General features: G+C 46.8%; 1 protein-coding gene across 2 annotated transcripts; it reads left to right on the top strand.

Moving 5' to 3' along the window:
- The first annotated feature begins 503 nt into the window (after positions 1-503).
- cdc42ep4a (CDC42 effector protein (Rho GTPase binding) 4a) lies at positions 504-18,808 on the top strand. Of its 2 annotated transcripts, none has more exons than XM_037089720.1 (2): positions 504-814; positions 14,668-18,808. In XM_037089720.1, exon 2 carries the CDS (start codon positions 14,817-14,819, stop codon positions 15,873-15,875), a length of 1,059 nt encoding a protein of 352 aa, XP_036945615.1. In that variant the 5' UTR covers positions 504-814; positions 14,668-14,816; the 3' UTR covers positions 15,876-18,808. The 2 variants fall into 2 exon arrangements, with proteins under 2 accessions (XP_036945615.1, XP_036945617.1); XM_037089722.1 differs by lacking the exon at positions 504-814 and adding an exon at positions 12,424-12,601.
- The last annotated feature ends 8,807 nt before the right edge of the window (positions 18,809-27,615 follow it).

The raw sequence follows: 27,615 nt of genomic DNA, 5'->3' as shown, positions 1-27,615 counted from the left end.
TGAAATTCAAACATAATGTTCTCTTTTACTCAGTAATGACTTGTAGGTACTTTTTACACTTCTGCCCACTGACACAGTTAATGCATCTCATTTATAGGAAGGATGACATCATCTTCTTCTCCTCCTCTGACGTGTCTGGCAGAAGATGAGTCTGCAGATTCTCCCTCTGAATGACTCGGCACAAAAAAAACTGGAGACTGAGGGAGAGTAACCGCAGCTCACCAGCACATTCACACCTCTTCCCTTAGAAAAAAAAACAGCTGGTGAATATTAAAACATGTGATTAGATCAGAGCTTCTCTGTATGGTGACGTGTTTATTTCCCTGCAGGAAAGTGAAGTGATGTTTTTAAAGCTTTAATGATGATTTCCTCTTTTTCTTCTTCACATGATGTCACTGAGTGCTGATGTGACAGGCGGACCCCGCCTCCTCAAGAGCGGTGTGAGTGGCCCCCCATGCTGGCAGCCTGTGTCTTTAAGCAGCCATGTAAAGAGGGCGTGTCCACACACACACACACACACACACACAGACACACACACTCGAGCAGGCAGCAGCAGCTTTGTAGTGACTTATTGCGCTCCGGAGCTGCAGCGTCGCGGCTGAGGATGCGGTGACAGCAACGCAAACACACACGAGGAGAAGAAGAAGAAGAAGAAGAAGAAGAAGAAGAAGAAGAAGAGTCCTGCGTGAGTGTGCGTGCGTTCATTTTGGATTAGTGAGTAGATCTGCGCCTCCTCCTCCTCCTCCTCCTCCTCCTCCATTGTCAACCTGCCGGGGGCCTCAACGTGAAGCCGGTTTTATGAATGGGATGCTCGGTAAGTGTTTGCTCTCCGGTGTTTGTACCTCACCTGATAAACAGGAATAATACTACTGCGTGTGTGTGTGCAGCTCGGATGTGCTCGTGTGTGTGTGTGTGTGTGTGTGTGTGTGTGGAGCAGAGCGCACGGTGCGTCAGGCAGCTGACTCTTTGTGGTCAGCTACTTATTGTTCTCCTGCTGTCGGTGACCCACCCTGAATCACAGCGTGAGGTGCTGATGGGGGGCAGACACGCAGGACGGGACCCGGTCCACTCACACTGAAGCGGTTCTGCTCTTTAAAGCCTGTTTTCTCTCTCTGCGGTGTCGGGAGCGACTTTGTCTGCTCTCCTCTCAGCGACCATGTTGGTTTCCTTCATCGTATGAGCTGATCTGGAGCCACGGTGGATGATTTGATTGTAAAGCTGAAGAACATGTGGAGGTGAAGTGGAGTTATCTGACTGTGTTGTGACCAGTGACAGAATGTAACCAAGTGTTTTTACTCTTCTGCTGCTACTTCATAAGACAGTTCAGAGGCTGATATTGTTCTTTTTTTTCACTCCATTATAACTTCATCTACTACTTCCTGTGCAGATCACATCTTGTAATACACACGTGCATGTAATTATATGTTGAATGTACTTTTACTTCGGATTAGAGCTTCACTGATGCTTGATTTTTTGGGGCAAATGTCTTTCTTGTGGAATAATCCCTCAAACTTTTATATGAGCGATATATGGAACAGAGGCAGGATATTTAACAGCTGAACCGTAAACTTTGCTCTGTAGAATCGGAGCTTTATGCTGAAACAGAATGTTCACTTCGTATGAAACTAATATGTTTAGTTTTACTCAAGTTTGACCTGCTTTAACATCACTGTGTGTAGCTCCTGTGTAAACTTCTTCCAGACTCAGTTAAACGTCTTTAGAGGAACTTTACTGACGCTGACGTGAAGTCGTTTACATCATCAGATGACCAAATCAGAAATCCACACATTACATCACAGACGCTCTGCTGCGACACGCTCTGCACGTCTGCCTCATTACCTCACGCAGCCCAGAGACTGTGGACCTGGCAGCTCATCGACGGGGATGATGGTGATGATAACACGGATCAGGTCTGCGGGCCGTCGCTCGGTCACCGGCACGCTGATAACAACTCCTCAGCAGCTGTTGGGGGAGATCATGTTATCAGAGGCGTCTGACTGTGAGGCAGATCGAGTGGCTGTCTTTTGTTTTTCTGCAGGTTTTAAGTTTGACTTTTGACCCCAGAACACACAAGACGCCTTTCTGTGAGACGTCAACACGTCCTGCCTGGACTCTGATGGATTTAGGTTGCTGACACTGCAAACATGCACAGCTCATCAGTTGGACTTGAGTCAGAAGCTCAGCCTGTTTACTCTCCTCCCCACCGAAAAGAAAAAAAACATTTTCGACCAGCCTGCACAGGCTCTACTTTACGGCCTCTTAAATCACAAAGCATCTAATTGCCTGCAGGAGACATGTGTTTAGTGCCTGAAGGTGAAAGTTATCCTTCCTCCCGTGTGGTGTCGGACACTCTGCCAAGCGCTCTGTTATTGGGCACAGCGCGGCGTCGACAGCAGTTGCTGGCTCGCCGCCCGGGAAACACAACCTGCTCAGAATTTAGTCGACAAAAGTGAGCGAGTCTGTGACGATCCAGCGCTGCGGTGCTGAAGTGCAACTGTAGTCTTGTTTGTGGCCCGGCGAGTGTAAAGTCCTGCGTCCGTGTTTGAACATGTCTGCAGTTTGTGTGCTTGTTGGGAGGCGATGTGTGTGTCCCGTCCGTCAGTCCAGCCCCCTTCACATTCCAGGAAATACCAACATAAACTGTTAGTTTTCTTTCTCTGGAATGCCTCTGAGGATGGTGATAGTGGACTGTTGGATTATTACATGACAGATCTTCAGTGGAAGTAACTTGTTGGGTTGTCGTCATTGTTCTTAAGCACGACCACATAAATCCAGGCTGAGCGCAACACGGACAAAACTTTCTCTCAGTAAATAATTCATGGATGTCGTCCGGTCGACCTGTGACATAACCAGCCCCCCTTTTTATTGAAGACCTTGTTGTCCCAGCATAAAACTGTGAGAGTGTCTCGTGTGTCAGCGTGTGAATGCCGTGTTTGTTCCTGTGTCTTTTGTTTGCTGGCATTGTCCTGCTGGTCTGATCCAGCATGCTGAACTGTGACCCGGCAGTGGGCTGGGGTTTGGTGCCGCGAGCCGGAGGAAATGCTTATTCTTCCCCTCCGTCCTGTTTCCTCGTCAGTGGTTGTAAATATCAGATGGAGTTGATGGTATCGGACAATGACGAGAGGTTTATCATTTTCAAAACCTGCACAATTGTCACGACGGCAGAAGTAGGGAGGAAGGTATTTTTCGACAATAAAGTGTATTTTTCTGTGTTAGTTTGAACACTGCTTTGCTACGTGTTAACTACAAACAAAACTGGGTTCATCATAAGAGTGAAAAGTTAGTAGTTAACTTCGCTTGAGCCAAACATCAAGTACGTCCAGCAACACAAGACGTGTAACTCGTATAACCACCTGATGTCACTTCCTTCTCCATCAGCGTCCTCGTCAGTCTCTTCATGTCTGCTCACCAGCTCTGGTTCTGGTTCCCAGTCCGGCTCTGGATCTGAAAAGCTACATAATGATTTAAAACCAGGAAATGACAACACTTCTATCAGGATGTAACGACAGGTGATCCGGCTCTAGATGCACTCAGCTGCACAAAAAGACTCTCAGGTTGAACCTTTCTGTTGTTTAATTTGATTTATATCAATCCACTAATTGGATTTTGACTTCTGAAAGAGAACTCCGTGCTCGGTGAACTCACGATCCATTTAAGAGCGAGTCTGCTGCCACAGAAAGTCGAGTGGGTTCTCTTATTTTTGTAAAAGAAAAAAACCTTTCGCTCCTCGGCTGTCTGATAGCTGTTACTTTGGCTTCCCTCCAGCAGCTCGTGTATTTTGTTGCCTCTCTGCTGGTTCTGACCCCTGTAATTACGGCACTCTCGCACTTTCATGCAACATCCCATAATTTCCCCTGCATTCTTTCCACCGAGGAACGCCGCAACTTTTCTCACTCGAGGTTTTTTTTTTTTTTTTTAAAAAAGTGACCTCACTCTTCTCCTGTCGCTTCTGAGGCGCCGTGGTTCAGCCGTCCTCGCTGGTTGACACGGACACCTGGGCCCGGGGGCGGAGCTGTCAGCGGCGCTGACTCAGACGATCCGGTTTGTGTTCGGCTCTCTGCGATAATTAAATGTCACCGAACCCGAGGCGCTGTATGGTCGGATATATGTTTAATTTGGTGCCTGTTGTTGAGCACAGAGTCCCGCCTCTGCTCCACCGTCCTGTAGGTTATTAAAACTGTGTGTTGATGGAGATATGAGCCGTGTTTGTTTGGTTAGCCCCTCTGTAATACAGCACGATGGAGGACAGCCTTGTTTAGATTACAAGTGGCCAGGAAGGGCAGGCTGGGTAGATTTCCGGAGAGATGGGAGGCTCAGCTGCCTTTATTTTCTCCCTGCCCTTCCTGTGGTCGCTCCCGCCGAACACGCCACCGCGTTCCTCCACCTCACCGTGTGTGGCTACGTCTGAGTCCTCAGGAGCAGCGGGGCTAATTTCTGAGGTTATGTTGTGGTTCAGCTCGTCTCAGACGTCTTTTTAAAAAGAGACAGGGGGAGCAGTTATCCGTGACCCTGAGCTTGGTTGTTGACCCCGCAGCTCCAGTTGGATGAGACTGAAGAGCCGGGAAGCTTTCAGACGTGTCTCATTAACGGAAAAACCACTCAAAATAGTGTTAAGTGGTTGTTCCTGGCATGCGCTCGTGTTGATTTTGCCAGTGTCGCTGTGCTAACCGCTCAGTCTCCCTGATTATGATAAGATAAGTTGGATCAGTGCCAGTATCTGCCCTCGCCGCACCATCAGCCTCCTGTTTGTGTTTCCACGCCATGACCGGCAGACAGGTGACGCTGATGTTGTTCAGATAAGAATAAAGACGGCGTTATAGATCTGTCATCAGCCCGAGCCCAGAGAATACTCTCTCTTCTCTTGAATGTGTCGATGCAGAGTGCAGCTTTCTTGTTTCGCCGCTCGCTGTTTACGCCCGTAATAAAAGCTGTCAGTTTCATCAAAGCGGAGGACACCAGAGCGTCGTGTCTGCAGGCTACATTTGCCGTAAATGTAAGAGAGACCAGTTTTTCTCCTCTCGGGTATCAGAGGTCAGCCGGTGCGAGTCGAGCCGAGTCGCTGCAGGCCCTGTTCTCTGCCAGGAGACCTTTCATTGGCTGTCGGGGCGCCTTTGAAAGCTGTAGTGTCTCTGGTCGTGATCTGTCCATCACTTTGCTTTTGCTCCTCGCCAGCTTTTCTTATCTGCTCATGATGAGACTTTAAAGTTTCATGTTCTGCTCCATTTAAAGGGTTGGAAAGTTCTTGTAGAAGTTACTTTTTTTATATATATATATATATTTTAGAACATCCAGACAGCCATTAATAAATCAAACACTCTGAGACAACCTCACAGGAACCGGCCTTGAAGCCAATTTAAGTTGAGGTGAGGTCCAAATAGACTTTCTCCTGTAAGCCACACGATGCGGACAATCCAGGTAATTTTACACCCTGGGAGTCGAGCTCTTTTAGACCTGATGGCTTTCATTGGAACAGTGTTCTGCCTCAGACACCACATCCACATTTCCAATATTAAAACCATGGCATGACCAGAGTCTCTCACAGTTTAGGCAGAGAAATTACGCAAGCTATTTGTCAGCTAGTCGCACAAGAATGACCTGCTAGCATGACAGCTGTAAGTACCAATAATAGCCATGCTCGTTGCTTATGTTCGTTAAGATGATGTTGTTTTATGCGAATAAGACTAGATGGATGCAGTTAATGGCCCCTGAGCCTGTTGTTCAGGAGCTAACCGAGTAGCACAAAGCACACAGCCCCTGAGTCAATGTATAGGAGAGCCACATCAGCAGTTATGCTCTCACTCAACAGCTAAACCGGTTAGCACAAAGCACACAGCTGCAGCAGTGAACAGTAATTTAACCAGTTAGCACAAAGCACACAGCTGCAGCAGTGAACAGTAATTAAACCAGTTAGCACAAAGCACACAGCCGCAGCAGTGAACAGTAATTAAACCAGTTAGCACAAAGCACACAGCCGCAGCAGTGAACAGTAATTTAACCAGTTAGCACAAAGCACACAGCCGCAACAGTGAACAGTAATTAAACCAGTTAGCACAAAGCACACAGCCGCAGCAGTGAACAGTAATTAAACCAGTTAGCACAAAGCACACAGCCGCAGCAGTGAACAGTAATTTAACCAGTTAGCACAAGGCACACAGCCGCAGCAGTGAACAGTAATTTAACCAGTTAGCACAAAGCACACAGCCGCAGCAGTGAACAGTAATTTAACCAGTTAGCACAAGGCACACAGCCGCAGCAGTGAACAGTAATTTAACCAGTTAGCACAAAGCACACAGCCGCAGCAGTGACCACCAGCTGCCGGGCTGTGTAGCATTTTGGAACGAGGTAGCTTGGTAATAGTTACTTTCTTGTCTTCATATGATTGTGACATTCAACAAAGTTTAACAAAGTTTGTTTTTAAGCTAAGAGAGCTTGTTGAATGTGGCCAACAAGCCGCCAACACAAATATCTCCCACTATAAGTCAGTCGATGTGGTTCGGTTGTGTGTGTCGGTGTGTTTTGGAGGCCTGAAAGGAAGTTGATTGTAATTTTGGTAGAATACTTAGCGATAGAACAGAACTCACTCCTGCTGGTTTCTCTGATCTTACTAACTTCAGCTTTAGTCTGCGTTACTGCTGCGTTACTGCTACGTTTTTAAGTGCTTGAATCTGAATATGCTCCTTTATCACAGCATGCTATCCGAGTTAATATGAACAGCTGGTGAAATCAACAAAGTGACAAGATGCATTGAGTGCTGGGGGTAAAAAAAAATCATGTTTGGATTTGCATTTCTAGTAACGATGTAGATGTGATGATAAAAGGCTTGGAGAGCCTTACATGATTGATTTAGGCCCCTTGAAGGTGCTTGAAAGTGCTTGAATCTGGCTCTCAAACAGCTGCACCGACCCTGCATTGATGCAGCTACCGTCGCACACCGATTAGATGGAATTAACAATCCATTTGAGTTGTGTAATCATTTCCCGGTCGACTCATTGTTATTTTTAAACGCCGCTGAGTCCTCGTGAGTTTGTTCTTTGCTGTCCAAGCTGCTTATACCTTCAGATATTCCGTCGCTGATCTGAGGATAGGCTCCGGATTTAGAGCTCATTGATATAAATGCCAACTCAAAGACCTACAGGCACTTTTATTAGCGGGAAAAGCTCGAAACAATCTGTTGTGCTTTGATCCTCAGCGAGCAAAATGTCCTGCTGGGTGAGGTGTGACATTTGCATAACAGGCCGCCTCACACCAGCTTGCCGGGTAGGAGGGAGGCAACAACGCTGATATGTGACTAAAAATCCACGCAGACGAGCTTTTAATCTTCTGCTTCCTGCACTCGAGGCTCTTTACTTGTTTTTCGTGAGAATTTTATCAGTTTTTATATATTTATCCTGTTTGTTTTTTTTAAGCTTGTTATGATGAAGGATGTTGAAAATAGTGAAAGTAGTCTCTGTGTTCAGGATGTCCTCATTTATGTTCCTATCGAGGGCTGCCACCAACAGTTTACTCTCATTATTGATTCATCCGTCAACTGTTTTCTCAATTATTCACCGAGTTGTTTAGTCTATAAAATGTAGATCTCCAACATTTAAGCGATCAGTTATCAACCGTCAAATTAATGGCCAACGATTTTATGAATCCATTAATCGGTTTGTCATTTTTCTTTAAAGTAAAAATGTCAAGATTCTCTGATTCCAACTTCTTTTGAATGTGAATGTTTTCTGGTTTCTTGACTTCTCCAAGACAGTAAACTCAATGTAGTCGTAAAGAAAAGACAAAACTTTTGACTTTGGGAAACACTGAACAACATTTTTCAGCATTTCATGACATTTTATAGACCAAACAACTGTCAGTTGTTCATCAGTTCGTGAAATGAATGAAAACAAGGTCAGAAAATCATGAAAAAATGCTGCTTTAACAGTCCAAAACCCCCAAATACTCCATTTAAAATGAGATAAAACAGGAAATAAAGCATCAGATGACACTGGGTGAATTCGAACAACCACGTTTTGCATTTTCTGCTCAGAAAAACATCTTAATCGATTCCGGAAACAGCAGCTGATTTAAAATTTCTGTGGATTTCCTAATTTATTTCAGATCTATCCGTGTCAAAGCGGTTGGTCACAAAAACAGCAGCACACATGAAGGCCGGGTTGGTCTTGAACCTGTCAGCTGGTTCAGATGGAGTCTGTTACCACGCCACGGCGTTTCCTCCTCATTTCACAGCGACACATTTTGGATTCGCCGTGCTCTTTAGACCACAGAGGAGTTACTCTTTGATCAAAATGAGCCGCTGGCTTTCCTCGCCGTGTTCGGAAACGCGTGCTGGAGAACGGCGTGGAAAGTGGGGAGCGGTGGGGCGGGAGGGCAGCCGAGGTTCCCAGGAACTGGACCCGCGACGCCACCAAACAAATGGCCAACGGTGGCCTAAACGAGCCAATTAGGCTGCAGCTAAATCTGTCTCTCATGTGAGTGGGCGGGCTTTATTAGTGCATTTCCTCATCGCTGTGTTTATCTGGAACAGCCGCGTCAGCTTGATGTCTGCTGTTCCTCCGTCGCTGTGATTGAGAGATAATGTAATTTCCACTGTTTGTCCTTCGGCTGCTCCTTCCTAAACGAGATATTCAGCCCTGCTAACTGAGCTGCGTGGAAGATACCAATCATCTACAGGCCATTTGTCTGCTTAATTACTGGAGCATGTGTGTGTGTGTGTTAGGAGTGTGTGTGCTCTGCCTTTTTTACTAGAACAACTACATACCTCTCACACTTGAACACATGGCGGTGAACGAGGTTTTTCACCAGCAAATGGGAGGTTTTTGCAAATGGTACGGTCGTCATGTTGGGAGCCGGAGATGTCGGTCCTTGTTTTGCACTCAGATTTGGGCACATGTGGCCTCCACCCCTCCCCCGCCTCCCCCCGATGTCATTTCACCCTCGGGTCATGTGGTCGTCCATCCAGGTCAGTGCCTTCAAATGAGGCAGACAGAGCGCCGCTCCCCCGTCCCTGCAGCAGTCGTCCTCCCAGACAGCAGAATACACACAGGACGAATTAAGCACAAAGAAGACGCATCAATACTCGATTAGGGAAACGGACCATTAGTCATGTTTGAGCGTGTGTGTGTGTGTGTGTGTGTGTGTGTGTGTGTGTGTGTGTGTGTGTGTGTGTGTGTGTGTGTGTGTGTGTGTGTGTGTGTGTGTGTGTGTGTGTGTGTGTGAAGGATCTCTTGTGTATTGGCGTCGACTGGCCTTGAGTGTGAAAAAGAAAAACGTTCTGCTTGAACACAAATCATCCGGCAGGTCAATATTTCTTTAACAGGATGTCACATCGACATGTAGATTCACGCCTCCTGCTGAGCTGATTTCTGTGAACTGTAGGGAAAAAAGAAAAAGAAAACCTTGAGTGATTTGTGAGTCAGCGCGTGTCTTCACTTCCTCTTGGGTGCAGCGACTTTAAGAAATGACTGCACAGGATTTCCTTCTGAGATCTGAGGTTCTCCCAGGTGAATTCACTCAGTCAGCGTCGTCCGTTTCACCAAGAAGAAGCCTTTTTTTTTTTTTTTCTGTTTCACCTCCCTCCTCTGTTATTTCTGTACTTCCCCCTCAGAACGGTCGGGTGTGTGTTTTCTCCCCACTAAGTATCAGCTTTAACCGAAGGATGTTATAGGAGCTGATTTAGGAATCCTCCCGAGACCTCAGCTTAGGTATTTATATTGATAATTGAGTTACGTGATCTATAAACAGAGCTAACATCACGTTCCCATGACATAAATACATTTGGGGGAAATGGGTTTGGAATATGATTTACCAAAACAGATGTGCAGCAGCAGCAGCAGGGAGGAGAAGTCCCTCCTCTTCCTGTGAACAACCCCAACACAGAATATATACAGCAGTGAATGATGGGAGATGATTCGTTCCTGCTATGATCAAGAGATGCGGGCCTGATCCCAAAACACACACACACCACTCAGCCCTGCCACTTTGTTTTACATGTTCACACCTCGAGTGTCCTGTTGTGATGGACAGAAAGGTCGAAGTGGTCGACCTACATGGCGACCACATGAAAACAAGGGTGATGAGTCATTTCTGTCACGGTGGCCCGTATGTGTTGCTAGACGAGTGTCATGGAGGCAAGTTTTACAACACAGTTTTAGTTGCTGGTCGACATGTTACTGCGTCTTCTTCTGCCACCGACCACCAAGATGCAAGACATGGAAAAGGTTTAACAGGAGCTAAATTATTTTAAACAATAATATCATGTGTGTTTTATTAGCATGCTATCGATATTTAATTTATTATTGTCAGTACTGGTGTATTGCGACACCTCTGCCACATGAAGAGTATAAAACAAGCTACTAGTTTGTTGCCAGTGTTGTGATGCCACACCGGAAACATCGAGTCTTTTCTTCTGTGTTTATGTAAACGCCACAGACGACTGCTGGTTTGAAGGGTCGTCTCGTTCCATCAGTAGAGATTTTAACCACTTCTCCTCTGTAACTAACTGAGGGGACAAGAGGGCAGTTGAAAAACAGGGTGTAAAGACAATTTACCCACCGGAGAAAGTTGTAGTTTAACACAAGACGAATGAAGTTAGACTTCACACCGTACGTCTCAGTAACTTTCACCCAAACCAAGAACCCAAGTTTGAACCAGTCCGATGTTTCAGCTTCCTCACAAAACTGACCAACCCTCCTTTCACGTAACTTCAGATGATAATATGGCAAGACTTTTTTCATACTTTCTCTGAGACGATGTCGTTCAGGCTGAGGTTCGTGGCCCAGTTACAACCGGGATCCAGATCCATGGGTCTCCCACCGTGCACATGTTTTCTAAAATAAGGTCCCGTGGGGCCTCACCAGAAGGGTCTGGCACCAGCGACAGTTTGGAAACTTTCCCAGTGTGCTCGAGTTTATCACAGACTGTACGAACACACGCTCACACTGCTGCTTTTCACCCAGCAGTTGAGAAATACCACATGAACGCTGCTCGGACGTCCTCACACTCATTCGGACGGGCTGCAGGTCGGACTGGTCTGCAGCGCGTCGCTCCTGAAACGACGCAGACGTGTTTCGTCCTCTCGTCTCTTTTCTGTCTCCAGTGAGGCTCCACTGCAGCCGAGTGTTGTGAAGCTCTGTTTATAAAGTCAATCCCCCCGCCGTGACCCCGCGGTTCCCACGGTAACTGCTGCCTTCTCAGGCCCTCTTCCACTTTTTTTTTTTTTTTGTTTTTTGTTTCATGCACGTGTACGCCCACACGTGCATGCACGCACACACGGCTATAAATAAAGCAGGGCTGTGAATCATGTTGGATGTAACTGCTGAAGACTTCTGCTGCTGCTGCTGCTGCTGCACAGATTCAGGATCTGATTTAGATTCAGCTGATGAGGAAGCCGTGTTCCAGCAATGGGCACCGTTGAGCCTGTCAGACTGATCCTGGCCTGAGGGGGGGCGCGTTTTCTCTCCATCTCCTTTTGTTTCATCCGCTGGTAGTGTTTTTTGTTTTTTTTTCCTCGTCTGTTTGTGCCACCCAGAAGCAACCACTCAGGAAGGGGAAAAAAAAAAGAAGAGAAACTTGTTTTTTTGGCTGGGTGTGAATTATTTCCTCCTCATTATTTCCCAAAAAACAAATCCGAACATGAAGCTTCAATAATAAATACGCTGCTGTGTTTGTGTGTTTTGGCACGATAAACCATTTTGGAGTTCACGGAAAGTTTTTTTTCACGTGTGAATCCTCAGAAAAGCTGCGATCTTACCCACATTAGCTCCACTTGACCCGGATGCTTTAGATTCTTTATACTTACAACACCAGAACGTGTGTATACATATTTCCAGTTTTAACATCGCTGCAACTGGAATAAATTAGTTTTTGATTAATACATGAGCTGTTTTGATTATGAAATGTAAGAAAATGGTTGGTTAGTGTTTCCCAGGCCTAAGATGACCTACTTTATATGTCCTATATTCAGTTTAATGTCTAATAAATCAGAAAAAAAATCACATTTCAGATTTCAAAAGAAGGAATTAAAGAATTTAGACTTGAAGTTACTCAAACTTCTTCTTCAAATACTGGAATTGTTGTCAATAAATTCAACAGTCGACATCTGATCCTCGCAGATCCAAGTTTTGCCAACAAAAACAGAAACGATATGTGTGAAGGAGCAGCAGCAGAGACGCTGCAGGCTGCGGATGAAGAGGCGCATTGTGTTCGCTGTGGGCCGACACAGAAGGAGGCCATGTGTTGCATGCATGTATGAAGCCCCGAAGCCTCCTGCAGCCCCAGACAGGAAGCGCCGTCGCTTAGCTTGTAGGAGGGTGTTTCCATGGAAACCGAAGCAGGTGAGGGCATTAACAGGAAGAGGAGTCGAGGCTCAGCTGGCAGAGACGAAGGGGTGGGGGGTGGGTGGTGGTGCTGGGGGGTGGAGACAGGAGAATGAGGTCAATGCACTCAAATAGGCTGTCACATTAAACAGCCCGGACGCCTCTGACTGAAATATCTTGGGCTTCTCTGTCAGAACACGGTCAGAGTCGAGGTTCCGCCTCTGACCGTCTTAATGGTTATCCAGCGTAAACAAAGAGACGGGCGTTATGTGCACGCTCCAGACAGCAAGGTAAGCACTTCCCTGCTTCAGGCCCGGCTCACACGCAGCCGTTAAGAGATTTCTTTCTTTTTTTCTTTTTTTTTCCACCCACAAAGTCAGAGAGACGTGCATGTGTTCTTCATGTCTGCCTGCAGAGAAATGCTCGCTCAGCACTTTGCAGACCACCTTGGCTGTTTTGTTTTTTTTTTATCATGTGTGTTTTATATGATGGGACGTGTCGTTAATGAGACACAGCAGCACCTGAGGGAGCAGCAGTAAGGCGAGACAGACGTGGGGCCTGATAAGTCGATGCAGATACGAGGCCGTAACAAAAAAAAACATTATGTGCTAAAATCCACCAAAAAGAGGTTTCAAACACTGAGAGAGATGCAGTGAGGGAAGGATATTTGTGGTTACAGTGCACTTTCACTTAAGGCAAAAAAAGTTTGTTGTTTGACTGTCAAACTTTGCTGGGAATGTGAGATTTATGCAAGCATCTATTTCTGCATCTTCTGCATCGCGTCCACGGTCATATTGTGCACTTACTAAACAAAATAGTCCAAAATAATCACAAAACAATTCAATTTGTTGTATTTTCGTGTCTTCTTCCTGTAAAACAAATCGTCATGTGTGCTTCTGTCAGCTTCTAACAACCAGTTGTTCAACATTGAGTTGTGTCACAAGAATGTTTTGAACTGATTACTGCATGAAAACACACATTTATAACTTTTTGCCACCAATTTTGATGGAACTGGATCAGAGTTTTCTTAATGTACTGACAGATTTAGCTTCTTGTTGCTAAAGTCAGCGCTAGCAGCAGCAGCTAACTGTAGCGGGCTCCAAGTGAACACTGCTGGTGTCGAGACCAAACCGCATCCAGTTTGACGACAGTGAGGAGATGATTTAGCTGCTGCTGCTCATTGAATCATGCAGCTAACGTTAGCTTCCTGTTAGCTGTCAAACATTAGGCCCCTGGATCGCCGGGAGCCAAACCTGACAATAAAACCGGCACGGTGCTGTGTTCCCTGTCGTCAGACTGGCAGCCGTCCGTCTGGTGTTTGTCCAGCGCCGTCATCGGCCGTGTTCACTGGGAACCTGCCGGTCCGACAGTCAGCTGCTCGGTTTGGCTGCCTAGTTTCTTGTGTCTGGGCTGCATGTTTCAGCAAACATGTTTTCTATCAGCTGTCAGTCACAAACCTCTGGGGGCTCGAGCAGCGCTGTCCGAGACGGAGACGGCTGAAGAATATTAATACGGCATCTCTTCTCTGCGACTGCAGCCTCAGATACGTGTGTCCGAACAACACGTCTGCGACTCCTGAATAGTTCAGACGGGTGTTATTATTCTCTGATGCTCGTACAGCGACTGGAGTACGAGTGTTTGGTCGTTGGCTGTCAGAGTCTCTGCGGCCGCCGTCACGATGCAGTTTAAAGCAGAATCCTGTGGTGTTCCCCAACTTTTGTGTGTTTTTCTTCTCCTTCTTCCTTCGGTGCATTTCAGAGGTCATCTCACACAGATGTTGGTGGAGTGCTGCTTATCATTATGGAGCTGCGTAATTGATAGCTTGAGCTCCCCAGTAATTAGTGGCACATTTTCAAATTCCTCAAAATGTTTTTATTTACTTGGTGGGAGAAAACAGCCCGATGTGGACGTCGGCTACGTTTATCAGAAACGCTTTAGTTACTAGTTACTTTGCTGATTACAGTTTCCCTTCCTGTCTCCAAGTCGGGCTGAAGGGCGTCAACAGATGATCACATGTTGATTCAATTAGTTTTTTTGGTCTCTAATATGTCAGAAACAATCGACCAGTGTTTCGTCCACAGTCCAAAGATATTCACAGTCATATTGGAAGAAACAAACCAGAAAACATTCACATTTCAGAAGCTGAAGACTTTGAAGTGTGGAGCTTTATTTTGAATTTTCTGTGTTGGTAATTGGTTTCATTATTCTTTTTAAATTTTTTTTGATTGTTCATTTCATTCTGACGGATCTATTCACTTTGGAAACCGTCTTTTGTTATTTAACCAGAAGGATCATGTTATCAGCAGAGTAAAATTTAAATAAATCCGAAGTAATTTATTCTATTCTCTTCTTTCAGGTTTCCAGGCTGACTGCAGTTGAGAAGCGTCGATATTCATTCCAGGGCCTCTAACAAGGATTATATCCAAAAATTTGGAAGCTGCCTTCGTCGCCTGAAAGCATCTTTCGTTACCTCTTTGTGCAAAACAAAGCGGCGAATCATCCACCATGCCAATCCTCAAACAGCTGGTGTCTGGCTCCCAGACCAAGCGCCGCTCGCGCATGGACCTGACCAGGGAGATGATCAGCGCGCCGCTGGGCGACTTCCGCCACACCATGCACGTTGGCCGCAGCGGCGACGCGTTTGGAGACACGTCCTTCCTCAGCACCCGCTCAGGAGAACCTCCCGAGGCCACGTCCTACCCCAGCTCCCCCCGGCCCGGCCTCCTGTCTCGCACCTTCAGGAGCAGCAAGCGCTCCCAGTCGGTGACCCGAGTGGACCAGCAGAGAGACAACTCCCTGATGGCGCCCGGTGGGTCGCCCACCTATGTGAAGAACGCCATGTCTCTGCCCTTCCTTAATGACGGGGACAGAGACAGCATGGTGGCAAAGAGTTTGTCCTCCAGTCCTTTGAAGCAGCAGGAGGTGGACGGGAGCGGAGCCGCCGCCGCCACTCACTTCCTGGAGCTGCAGGAGCGAAGCTTCGGCGAGCTGACGGAGCTCCCGGAGAGCTCCCACCACTACGGAGGCGGCATGAAGCACGCCGAGTCGGTGATGTCCTTCCATGTGGACCTGGGTCCCTCCATGCTGGGAGAGATTTTAGGGGTGATGGAGAAGGAGGAGGACGATCTCGGCTACGAGGAGGGCAAGAGCAGCGAGGGGAGGGCCTCGCCGCCTCTCAGCACTCACGGTGACGAAGAGGAGGACAGCGTGGAGAGACATAAAGACGAGGATGCAGAGGAGCAGATGGAGGCCAAGGATGAGGAGGAGGATGAGGAGGAGGAGGAGGAAGGAGATCTGCAGCCGCATGCTGGCAGCTCTATTGATCTGGGTCCTGAGCACGGAGGGCCCTACACCCCCGAGTACACTCCCGAGACCCGACCCAAACACTTGCAGCATCTGGACAGCTGCTCCATGTCCAGCTCCAGCTCCGCCGCTCTGGACGAGAAGCCGAGCAGCCAGACGTACGCAGGAGACACGGACAGCGCCACCTTCAGCGCGCCGCCGGAGGAGGAGAACAACTTCTCCTCGTTCCTGGAGGATGAAGACGACGAGATCCGCGTATGAGAATCCAACAGCCTTGTTCAGAAAAGAAAAAAAATAAATAAAAAAGAATACGGGACACAGATCAGGAAGAGGGGTTTATGTGGAAAAAAAAAGGCGAGTCCTTTTGACGGTGTGGATTTGCACTTGAATGGGAATAAGTCACTGTTGTGGGGTTCTGTGGGGAGTAGAGCTGTGAAGACGAGGGAGGACTCGTGCTTCTGTCGGCCTTGCGAGGAGAGAGTGACTGCTCCTTTAGGACGAGCCTGAGCTCCATCTGTCAGAGAGCCTCATCCTCCACTTCTCTGCACGTCTGTCAATCCTGCCTCCACCGTTTGAACGCCCGCGGGGGAGCTGACACGGAGGAGCAGCCACTTTTTAAAATATGGAACATTCCAGGAGTAAGACGGGGACGACTGTTAGAGAAGAAACTTTTGTAGGAAAAACACTTTCCATAACTGAAGCTCGGCTCTGACTCTCTCTCTCTCTCTCGTCACATGTGCTTTTTACATTTGCTTCTTGTTGTCCTTTCCTTCTGTCTGGCTGTGGGACTGAGCTGAAGGACGAGGCCTCCGTCACCGCACCATCACTGCTTTAGGTGTCACAATAAAAAAGAGGGCTGTGTTTTTCAAGCCCTGCCTTGAGCTCCTCTCATCTGAAACCGTCACAGTAAAAAAGTGCCACGAGATCTGTCAGAGGTTGTTTTTTTTTTCCTCCCTTATGCAACTCGGGGCCTCTCGTGACGGCGCCTCAAAAAAACAAAAAAAAAAGGGCTGCCATTTCCTGCTGTGACGCCGGACCACGAAGCCCAAAAACCAAAATTCCCTCCTTGTTTTAAGTTCTCTGTGAGGCGCCACGCAGTCGAGGTCGAGGCTGTACATCGGCCTGCATTTACTAAAAAGCAGCGAGGTGTTACTACAGGAAGCCAGAGGTGTGAGGAGTGGTGGGTGTGTGTGGCGCTGGCGAGGGGCACCGCTTGTTCAATCGGGTGATATTTATTTTAATTTTTTTCTTTCTGACCCCCCGAAGCCGTAAAGACGATGATTTTACAATTGAACTGGCCATCTTCCTCTCTGACTTATCTGCTATTTCAAGCTGAAACTGAGACGACTTTGATAACCACTTCCTTCCTCGTTCTCAAACATCCTTGCTGCAGCTGCAGTGGTGCAACTGAACCCTGTAAAAAAAAAAAAAAAAAAAATAGACGTCGCTCCTCATTAATCCAGCCTTAACGTAGAGAAACGGTTCCCACTCACTACCACTGACGAGGAGCTTTTTGTTAGAAGAATCAGAGCACTGACGCGCCTGATTTGAAGCAGACACTACTAGTATTTACTGTTTAATACCCGGTGTTGTTGTTGTTGTTGTTGTTGTTGTTGCTGTTTGTTGTTTCATATCTTTGGAAGAAAAGAAAATCTTTGCTACGTTTTGTGTCATCCGTCTGAAGAATGGATGAAAAAGAGAGGCACAGCCAGCGATGGATGCGAGAGCATTAAGAAAAGATTTCTATTTTTACACAAGTTGCTCCGTCATTGCAGCTTCACTGTATCTCTTGCATCATTAAAGGCTGCGGCCAGAAGAGTCGAGGCTCCGCCGCGCTGATTGATTTCCACTGCCTTAACTGAAACTGACAGATGTGCCAAAACCGTAATTTTTCTAGCCAAAAATAATTCAAGCTCACTTTCTTTTTTCTTTTACTTCTTTTCTTTTCTTTCTTTTTTTATGGGAGAGTCTGTCAGGTCTGTCTGTCACGTCCTTTCTGTGTGTTTGCAGGTAAATCACTGTTTCAATCAGAGTCTCAGCTCCGAGGTTAAAGAGTAAAAATAGAGTTCTGAGATGCAGGAAGAAGGAGAAAAAGAAAAAGAGAGAGAATGAACTCGCATAACTGGATATTTATACTCCCAATCACTCAAAACACTACATAATATATATTCAGGTAATAATAACGGTTAAAGGGACAGTCCACCCCGAAATCAAGAATGTATTTTTTTCATTTTAAGCTGTAGTGCTTAACTGTAGTGCTGTCACGAAGTTCATATATTAATTCTGAAATAACTTTCTGGGAGTCTACTACCATTTTTCATCTCAACAAAAACAAAACAACACAATAGGTGTTTGCTTTTAGCCCACAGCCCACCATTAACTTTCACTTCTGCAGTGGAAGGGAAAAAGTTCAGGCGCCCCTGAGATGGATTGTTTTGGCGCGAGGGTGTCGAGCTCTGGAGGGATCGGCTGTAGAAAACTCCACAGATGGTCCACAGGCCTTGTTGCCAGCAGTTTTATCCTGGAACTTTTCTTCTTGTATCACTGCGCTGAAGGAAGCGTGCATCTACACAGGGATGAGAGGCTAGCTGACTAAGCCAACGCTGCAGCTCATGCACGCCTCCTTCTGCAGGCTCTGCATGGAGTTCGGTTGAGAGTAAAATAGTTCCTGGATGAAGCTGCTCACAGCGAGGTGAGAGGATCAGAAGCTCGCTGACGAAGCCGACTGTGAGAGCGCCATTAGTGACAGAAACAAAGAGGAAGTGTTAGTTAGCTCACCTGTCGTCAATGAGCGGGTGCACGCTTGCTTTTGCACAGTCTGAATTGGGATTAAATGCCTTTTTTTAAAATTTTATCTTTACTTTTTTGCTACGATGGATTTATTTGTTTGTATTCCAGAAGGAAGCCTGTATCTACTGTTCTCCATCTCGCCTCATCATATCAGAGAGACAGCAGATTATAGAGATGGATTTAAAAAACAACTACAGGTAAAAGGAAAAATATGCATATTTGATTTTGAGGTGAGCCGTCCCTTTAACAACTGAGTGTGAATGGAGGCTGTCGGTGACGCCCTCTCTGTATAATGTTGTATATTCTGCCTTACTGTCTTCTGTTCTGTATATTTACGGCCTTTTTTTCTCTGTTATCCAAAAATAACCTATATTTTTCAATAAAAGAAATCCTGAACATCTTCACCTCCGCCTGGTTCATTGACTGTATTCCAGATGACATGAGACTCAATCAGCGGCGTTAAACAAAAGGAATTCCTCGAGTGCCTCTTTCTGCTTCCTGACGCTGTTCTCCGGCTCTCCCCGAAGAGGAAGAGGAAGCAATCGAGACCCGGTTGGACGCGTCTCTTAAGTATTTCACCGTGCAGGCTGAGAATGAAGTGATGAGTCGGGAGTTAATAGAGGGGAGGACAGACACTCAGGACAGACGTGGGAGGAGGGAGGTGAAAGTTTCTGCAGTCATAAACAGTGATGACAGCTGATCCTGCTCATCGTCACAGAGGCCTCGTTTTTTTTTTTTTTACATTTGCCGACGACTCTCGCTTGTCGGTCAGAGTTCAGCGCCGTAGAAGTTCAAGGTCTCGGCGCCCGGCGTTCCTTCACATTAGAAAACAAAAAAAAACACTTCTTCCTCACGTCGTCACTCTTTTTTCTTCTTCTTCGCCCCGTTCAATCTTTTCGTGTCCACTCGGGCGGATGTCTAATCTCCTTCCACTCTCACTTTTTCATGGTCACATTATGCCGCCGTCCAATCTGCCGGAGGCCTGGGAAAAGTCATTATTCTTACACTTGGGGTAAAAACAAGCCATTTATATCGATTGTTGTGGTCAATACAAACCAGCGGGGGCATATTGATCCCTGCTTCTTTTTTTCTCCTCTCTCCCGTCTGTATAAAGTCGTTATTCTTTTTTAGAGATTGTTGGGTTTTTCTTTCTCTGAGAGGGCGAAGACTTAAATCCTCACCGGTCAGCCCTTATGAGAGGTTGTCTTAAAGGAGCAGTACGTAGTTTTGAGGAGGAGAGAGAATCAAACTCCCTTTGTTTTTATGACTGATTTAAACTACTGACCTTTTAAAGGAAACAACACATATACATGCTTAACAGGCGGCCGTAGCTCAAGGGTAGAGCCATCATCTTGTTACTGGAAGGTCGCTGGTTTGATTCCCCTGGTCTGCATGTCGTAGTGTCCTTGGGCGAGATACTGAACGCCAAATTGCTCCTTGCACAGCGGCCAGCACCATCAATGTGTCTGCAAAATGCCTGAAATGTAAATGTTAATGTTTAAAATTGGCGGACCCTGCCACCTCTCTAGCATCAAACTGTTCTGGTGACCTTGTGTTCCTCTGAGAGCAGCCTGTTTATTCACTTGCAGGAGGAAAAAAAAAAAACCCTTCATTAACATTGTCAGAGTTTGTATTTCTTCTCCAGAGCGACATAATAACCCTCTAACTGAGTCACAGTCCTCTGCTGGATCCAGCTGCTCTGAGTGTTGTGATCTACTGCCATCTAGTGGTGGCGTCAGGTCCACATCTGGTGATGGGTGTGTCTGAGGATCTGACTTCGGGGTTGTGAATTGAGCTTTTGTTTCATCACGGAGCTCCTCGCTGATCGATGACTTTTTCGTGTGATTTTATTCATGTTTCACGGCGACGCCCACATTTTATAATTCTCACCTGCGAGAGAAAAAGCTCATCAGCAGGACTGTCGAGTCAGATTGCAGGACAGTTGAATGCAGGATGTGAACACAACTGCTCCGAGTCGTCCAGCACATTTTGAGCTTGATACCGGAGACGGCTGATTTGTTTGGGGGGCCCCAGCTCACCTCCCTCCCCCCACAGAGGGCCCATTGTAATCTGAGTCCACCCTGCAGCTGCTTCTCCCCCTCAGACACCCTGGATGTAGTTCCTCATCTGCTTCACAGAGCTGTCAAATGTCATTTCCCTTTTGGTTTCCAACCCCTTCTTTGAAAATAGTGTTTTCTTACCAGGGCCGCCGACGGGAGGCGCTCACCGCCTGCAGGTTCATTGTGCGAGGAGCGCCTCGGCCTGGACCCACAACCTTTTCCGCCAAATTCCATCAGCAGACTTGCAGCTCTTCCAGGAGGCCGACGGCATTGCTGAAATCTGGAAAGTATTAAACAACCTGCTGGTGGAGGGAGGAGGGAGGGAGGGGAGGCGGATGAAGGAGGGACGTGAAAAGTGGGGGATGGGGGAGCAAAGAAACAGAATACAAAATTGTTCATATACCGCCCTTTGCCTGGCTCTGCTCCCTCTCCACTCCCACACACACACACACACACACACATTAACCCCCCCTCCCAAAAACACACACACACACACACATCCAGACCACTCCCCACACAGCTCCAGCATTTTTCTTTTATGTTTGCAGCACTATTCTGCAAGTCCTTTTTTTTTTTTTTTTTAATGGCTCATAAACAAACAGCCGTTTCTGCTGTGTCGTTCTGGGGGGAGTGTGTGTGTGTGTGTGTGTGTGTGTGTGTGTGTGTGTGTGTGAGAGTGAGGAGCTGTTTGCTGGCACAGAGCTGGGAGGCGTGAGTGACGGTCGAGAAAGCCCCAACTGTGTGTTTGTGGCCGCGAGCGAGAATGAAAACGCTGGATGCCGTCCAGACATCCTTTCCCAGGCTTTGAGGGTCGTAGCTGACCAAATGTATGCACGGCATCTGGGAGGGCACGCCGTACCCGGGAGAGAGGACGGGCCCGCCTGTAAGACGATGTATAGAACCTGACCGGTGCCAAGATTTGAGCGAGAGAGAGCGAGACATTAATCTTCCTGAGAGTCAGATCCGTCTCTGCTCGCTGCTCAGTCACTGTCATTCATGGTGCTGCTGTCACTGAGCAGGAAGAAGATGTTGGCATTGTGTTCCTGTAAACGCTGGATAAGTTATCACAGCAACATTTCAACATTTCATCTTCTGTTTAGACAACATGTGTGTGAGCCAGCTTCCTTATCAGGAGGAGGAGGAGATGGTTGTGTTGCCAGACCTGGCTGAGACCATGTTTGTGACCACTTCAGCTGAAAACAGGATATTTTCTTCTCAGCCGTGTTCGTGGAAACGAAAGCAGATATTCATTTTGAAACAATGTGAGAATTTACAGCAGAAAACTGTGTATTTGTTGGTGAAATGTCGGGACAACTTGCAGCCGACAGCTGGGTTTTTTCAGCGATGTGTCGAGACAGTTTACGGCTACAAATCTGGTGTTTTTAAGTGAGATGTCAGACAACTGGCAACATGTCAGGACAGTTTGCAGCCGATAAACGATATTTTTTAGCAACATGTCAGGACAGTTTGCAGCCGATAAACGATATTTTTTAGCAACATGTCAGGACAGTTTGCAGCCGATAAACGATATTTTTTAGCAACATGTCAGGACAGTTTGCAGCCGATAAACGATATTTTTTAGCAACATGTCGCAACAGTTTGTAGCTGAAAAACATCTCTTTTTAGTGAGATGTTGAGACAATTTGCAGCAGACAACCGGCAACATATTGCAGCCCATAAATGATATTTTAGCGTCATGTCGGGACACTTTGTAAGGTATTTGTAAGCTAGATGTCAGCGCAAATACATCCAAAAAGCTCAGTAAATTTTAGTGAGACATCAGGACAATTTGCAGCAGACAACTGGCAACATATCAGGACAATTTGGAGCCCATAAAGGATATTTTAGCATCATATCAGGACAGTTTGTAGCAGAAAAACATCTGTTTTTATCAGAATGTCGGGACTATTTGCAGCCGACAACTGGGTCTTTTCAGCAATGTGTCGGGACAATTTACAGCTACAAATGTGGTGTTTTAGTGAGATGTCAGGGCAGTTTGTAGCATAAAAACCTCTCTTTTTAGCGAAGGTGTTGGGACAATTTACTTCCAACAACCTCTGTGGCTTTAGTGACATATCAGGATGATTTGTTGAGGGAAACCAGGTAATTTTGACTTTTGACGAGATCTCAGGACATTTTTCCAGGAGGAGCCAGAACTGTTACACAAGTGTTTGTTTGTGCCCACACCTCACCGGACCACGAGCACGTTTTTGTTTGTGTCGCGACACCAAAAATGAACACGGAACAAACAGAAACACAAAGTTGCAACACATCACATGTGGAGGTTTGACATATTTGTGGTTTGCAGAAAACACACAAGCCGACATTCTCTGCGGCGACTCTCTGGGTTGCGTCATGTGTGTTTGTTAGTCGCTCGGTGGAGACGTCTCTGTGTTGATCCAGCCTCGACACTCACCGCCAGATTAATTTATCTTCGGCCTTTTCGGCATCTGCCTTCACTTCCGCTCTGCAAACAAAGTTATCATCAGAGTTTCTTCTCTCTCTCTTTGTGTCCTCAAAGATTTACTCTGCAGATATTCCTCCAGGAGAGCGAGGCGAGGCGCAGCGCTGCGGATATTGGTGTTAACAGGAGCAGCGAACATAAACATTCCAGTACGCGGTGTCGACCTCCTGACCTCTGAACCCTGGAGCAGCAGGAGACCACACACACGTGGAGGAGGAGGAGGAGGAGGAGGAGGAGGAGGAGGATGCAGGAACTTCTCCGGTGTCCTCCGCCGTTAAAGAGCTTCAGATGCCGGAGACTGTGAAAAGTTAGCCCGACCCTGAAACATCAGCGCTGCGTTTGGCGCTCGGGGGATCGTCGCAGGTATGTCAGAATGTGGGCACGACTTTCTCAGATGGAAAAGTGATTCCAAGGGAAACACAGCTCCCGTCTCCGTCTGTGTCTCTCTCTCTCTCTCACTCTCTCCACCAGTTGTGTAACTAAAAGTTTCCTTTATGAATCTGAGATTGTGTCATAACCTCTTCTGGTCTGGACTCCTCAGCGTTGAAATATGTTTTTCCGTCTCGTGGAACCCGCAATTGCTAAAATCCGCCTTCACGTCAGCAGAAAGACAGAAAACAATGTTTTCCACCAAAGTTTTTTTATTTTTTTATTTTCCTGCCTTCGCAGTGGATGAACAAAACAAATCAGTCGGAAACAAAAGTTGTGAGCTTTGAATGTGTTTAACTTTCCACCACGACTCCCCTCAGATGTCCCGACTCTCCCGCGTCCAGAGAACGTGCAGGGCTCATTTTTGCCACCAGCACAGAAACAATGATTCATTTTCCATTCTCTCCGTCTGTCTGAGCGCTCACCCCGTCTCACTCGGCTGAAGAGAGGAGCGCTTCCTGCAGCCATGTGTGTCCCCAGGAGGTCTGGCCTGGCCTGCGCTCAGCCGTGACCACATAGGCCGGGGCCGGGGGGCTCCGGTGCTCTCTGCTCCCGCTCCCTCTCTGCCGGGGGGCTGCTTCCCTTCCAGGCCCGTCCACGGCTGGCTGACACTGGAGGAAGGAGAGCGCACAACACGCCTCCACACAACCCACACCTTTGGTCAGAGAACAGAAACTTTCACGAGCAAACTTTCAAACTAATTACTGAAACAGAACAATTCGGCATTAATTAGTGTGCACGTCTTATTCTTATAGGTGGGAACAGTTAATTCAGCAGTGAGTGCAGGATTGATTTAAAAAAACAAAACAAAAAAAACCTGCCTTCAGATGTCGATCACACACTGAGGCTACATCCTTGCCAACGTAGACTTGGCGCCGGCCCAACAGAGGCTGGTTGTCCATACAATACACTCCTTGTTGGAGAGACGCAGCATGCCCACTGTGGAGCCAGATACTCTAAAGCCAGGACCAGGAAGTGAGGGATCACAAGGGGTCACTTCCCATCGGCCAGCCTTAAACTCTGACCTTCCAGCCCTTCTTCAACTTCATCTCCCGTCCCTGCAGACATAATGAGCGATACGAGTGCCACCCGCTCGCTGCAGGGGCGAAGGGAACCGAAGGACAGACTCGAGAGATTGATGCTCGGCCCGATAGTTTGGAAATAAGCGGCTCCTTTTGTCCGACACATTTCTTTCTTTCCTCTTTTCTTTGTATATTTTTAATATATATATGAGATGTGCATTTTGAGAGTCAAGTTCTTCGTGTTTCTGCAAACTAATTTCAACTTCACACGCTCTCAAAGTGCTTTAAATTAAAGTGCACATGACGGGGAATTCGATTTTAAGTTTTAAACGTTTTTGCACTTAAAAGTTGAAAAGCAGCTTCGTGACCGTGTTAAAGGGACAGTTCACCCCAAAATCAGATACACTTTGGAATCTTGCTCGTCGTACCTGTGGTGCTATTTATTTAATTATATTTGATGGAAGTTGACAGCACTCAGCTTGTGATGCTTCTGTCATGACAGAAACTTTGACTTGTTTACTCAAGATAATCCACAGACCAGTTGTGAGCAGTTTCGTGTAGGAACTCTTTTCTTTACATATCACAGACAAGAGGCTAGCTGAGACTGTCAGACTAATTTTTTGGGCAGTTTGAGCAACACAAGCCATTAACGGCGTCTTTTTGGTCTTCCCTGCTGGAAAAACCAGCATAGACCAGCACCAAAACACAACATAGGCAGGTCTTGTTGGTTCTTCCAGCAGGGTTGCTAGTTGGGATTTGGAATTGCTAGTTTAGTTAGCTTAGTTAGCTTGCTTCTTGTTACAGTTACAGCTCAAGATGTAAACATTTATTGCCTCCATGTTGATCTAGCTGTAATATTAGCTTCGATAGCTAGCTTCTAAACGCTTCTTTCTACATGGTCACAGTTTGCGGGTTTGCTCACAACAAGGTCTGTGGATTATCTTGAGTAACCACGTCATTATTTCTGGAAAGAGACATTTCTGTTGAGCTTCTACAGCTGACATCTGTGTTTCCCTCTTTGAAGGACATTTAAACTTTCTTTCATTCACTTCATGACTGAGGCGAGTGTCTGTGCTCGGGCCTCGGTGCATTCCTGCATCAGCTCTGTGAAAACACAGTGTCCACTGTTCACATGTGCCTAAACCTCGGTGATTTCATCGCGCGCCTCGCTAATATCACTTTCCATTACAGTCCGTCAGCTTCCTGTTGTTTTTTTTTTTTTCTTTTTGTCCCCCCGTGGAAAAAACCCGCAGCAGCTTAAAGACTCACTGACTTCTCATCAAATCTCGAGAGCATCGTAAATCAGGGCGTGTCCAGAGATAGAAAACAACGCCAGGGTGAAGAATCCCAGAGCTCCATGTGGAGGGCTGTCTTTAAAACTCAGTGTTCTGGGTGTTGGTCCTCCGTTTAACAGCTCCGTCATCCACTTCATGCTCCCCTCCCCTCTGGCCACGGATCCCTCCGGGCCGAGCTGGACAGCAGAGGGGGAAAAGTCCGGCCGATGCTGGCTCTCCTCATCGTCATGCCGGCCAGGCTCCGACTCCCCTCCTCCTCCTCCTCCTCCTCGGAGATGACGCAGCCAATCAGAGGCAGCAGACCATAAGCAGATGTTGTGTGTGAGCGTTTGTGTGACTGTTGGGTTGAGTTGTGTTTGTTTTAATTAATCTGATTATTGAATGATCAGATTCTGGCCAGATTTATATTTTACTTTAATAAAAACAATTTAAAACAGACAAGAATACTGACTGAAGAAGAGGATGACGTGCAAACTTGAGGAGAAAACTCAGCGTTGATGAACTAATGTGCAAAATATTTACATCCTGCACATATTAAAGGGCAACTCCACTATTTTTTTACACATTAAAGAGTGTTTACAAGTCTCAGGGAAAACTTACGTGTACGTGGAAAAAATACTGTAAAGTATTTTGTGGCTCCAGAGGAAGCTGCGTGTAATCTGATAAAATGCCTCCAGTGGTGTCACTCAGTGGCATTGTGGGTAATGTAGGCACCTGGTTTTAAAAAGCAATGCCTACATTACCCACAATGCAACTTAGCCACCGAGTTACATCACTGGAAACAATTTATCAGATTACATGCAGCTTCCTCTGGAGCCACAGAAGACTTTATACTACTTTTTAACCTGTAAACACACTTTAATGTGTCAAATTGGTGGAGTTTCCCTTTAAATTCACCTCTCTACATGTTCCTGCTCAGATGTTTCAGAGCAGATGGCCGTACTTCATTGTTAATAATTATAAAAGCAGCCATCTCATGCTATAAATGTAAATATTCCCAAAAAGGATGGATTAAAAACAGCAGCGCGCGATTATTTGATCCGTGACGTTCTCGTATCTGTCAGGAGATATTTTTTCTTTTTCCGGGCCTGAAATTTAAAAATCCATCTGCGGTGTTTGTTTTAATCATAAATACTCGACGTGATGCTTCGCATGTGATGTGAAGGGCGTGTCTGGAGGACGCAGCTGAGCATGTGAGGCTTCTTTTTTGCACTGTATCATACATTTGCCTCTTGGCGGTGTAGCTAGCATGGTAAAGCCTGGTTAAAGCCCCCTCCGCCCTCTCCGCCCTCTCCATCTGTAGCTGTTTACTCTGACTGACGGCTCGCTGGGATGCTCCGAGAGGCAGAAAAAAAAAAAAGAAAACGCTGTACTAGATTCGTGTCGAGCCGAGCGCTGCCTCATTCACACCACGATCTGCAGCGAAGCGTCATGTTGACGGAGAAAACCGCAAAACTGTTTTAGGGGAGTGAGGCGTGTGTGTGTGTGTGTGTGTGTGTGTGCTGAGGAATGCGGCCGTGCTTACGTGGGTGTTTGACCGACTTGGTGAGCAAGAGTGAGGTTGGACAAAATGTGAATCAGAGCAGGATGGAACGAATAAGAGGAGGAGGAATGGTGAAGTAATCATCCAAATCACTTTTTCTTTTCTTTTCCACTATTCTCTCCGGCTCCAGCTGCTGCTGCTGCTCTGGGCCGGCCAGGAAGTGTCGGAGGTGGAGGGAGGGAAGGAGGGAGGGAGGGGGAGTGTTTGGGGTGGAGGCAGGGTGAGGTCACCGTGCTGTTGGCCCCTGGGAAGGGAGGAGAGAGTAGAGACACTTGGCCGACTGTCACAGCTCCGTCTATTCATCCTCGGATCTCATTGTGGACCGAGCCCTTCGACATATGGTGCAGCCGGAGCGCTTCCAGCACGCACATCTGGAGCGCAGTGCTGCCATTTTGAAG

This window comes from Acanthopagrus latus, chromosome 23, assembly GCF_904848185.1.
Source record: "Acanthopagrus latus isolate v.2019 chromosome 23, fAcaLat1.1, whole genome shotgun sequence".
Lineage (NCBI taxonomy): Eukaryota > Metazoa > Chordata > Actinopteri > Spariformes > Sparidae > Acanthopagrus > Acanthopagrus latus.
The sequence above is the reverse complement of the archived record's forward strand: the minus strand, read 5'-3'. Positions and strand labels throughout refer to the sequence as shown.

Bases quoted from the DNA above. Each gene is read 5' to 3' on its own strand.
- cdc42ep4a (XM_037089720.1), top strand. From the start codon at position 14,817: ATGCCAATCCTCAAACAGCTGGTGTCTGGCTCCCAGACCAAGCGCCGC.